At 51.5% G+C, this 612-nt stretch overlaps 1 protein-coding gene across 1 annotated transcript in view; it reads right to left on the bottom strand.

Annotated features, from left to right (window-relative positions):
* KLHDC10 (kelch domain containing 10) overlaps nucleotides 1-612 on the bottom strand; it is a gene marked incomplete at its 5' end in the record, with an annotated part of 8,275 nt that overhangs the window by 1,138 nt on the left and 6,525 nt on the right. The window contains one exon of the mRNA XM_010072591.1: nucleotides 164-303. Within this exon, the coding sequence (XP_010070893.1) occupies nucleotides 164-303 (140 nt within the window). The remainder of the gene's footprint in view (nucleotides 1-163; nucleotides 304-612) is intronic.

Here is a 612-nt window from a genome sequence, read left to right as displayed (position 1 = left end):
AGGAGTCGATGTAGTGACCTCACAGCAGCCCTCAGCCTCCCTGAAGACGCTGCATCCAGCAGAGGTCACCTCCTTGAGAACATCGGTTCAGCTCTATTTGCAGCCCACACAAACGTCAGAGCGCTTGGATGAATGGCAAGTAGGAAAGAAATGAGTCACTTACTGGTGTGACAGCAGCACAGTGAAAATACACTGGTTCCGGCATGGCAGCTGGGAGCTTGACCCACTGGAAAGTTTGAAGATTCAGCTTCCAAACGTCTCCCAGAATCACTTCTCCGTTATAGCCTCCACAAACGAACACATCTGCAAGAGAGGAAACCCACCGTGTGTGCAGTCCCAGCCATCCATCCAGCAACTGCAGAATGTGCGCTGACTGAAGTCAAGCTTCGTGAAAAAATTTTAGGATCAACATTTCCTTTACCTCAACACAAGCTCTCGGTACCTCCCAAATCATTTACAGCACTGTTCATAATCACAGAGGCCACTTATAGAATCACAGACTGGTTTGGGTTGAAGAGACCCTAAAGCCCACCCAGTCCCACCCCCTGCCATGGGCAGGGACACCTCCCACTAGCCCAGGTTGCCCACAGCCTCATCCAGCCTGGCCTTGCA

The sequence above is a fragment of the Pterocles gutturalis genome, unplaced genomic scaffold, assembly GCF_000699245.1.
Source record: "Pterocles gutturalis isolate BGI_N339 unplaced genomic scaffold, ASM69924v1 scaffold17947, whole genome shotgun sequence".
NCBI lineage: Eukaryota > Metazoa > Chordata > Aves > Pterocliformes > Pteroclidae > Pterocles > Pterocles gutturalis.
Note: the sequence above shows the minus strand (reverse complement) of the source record. Positions and strands in the feature narration are given on the sequence as shown.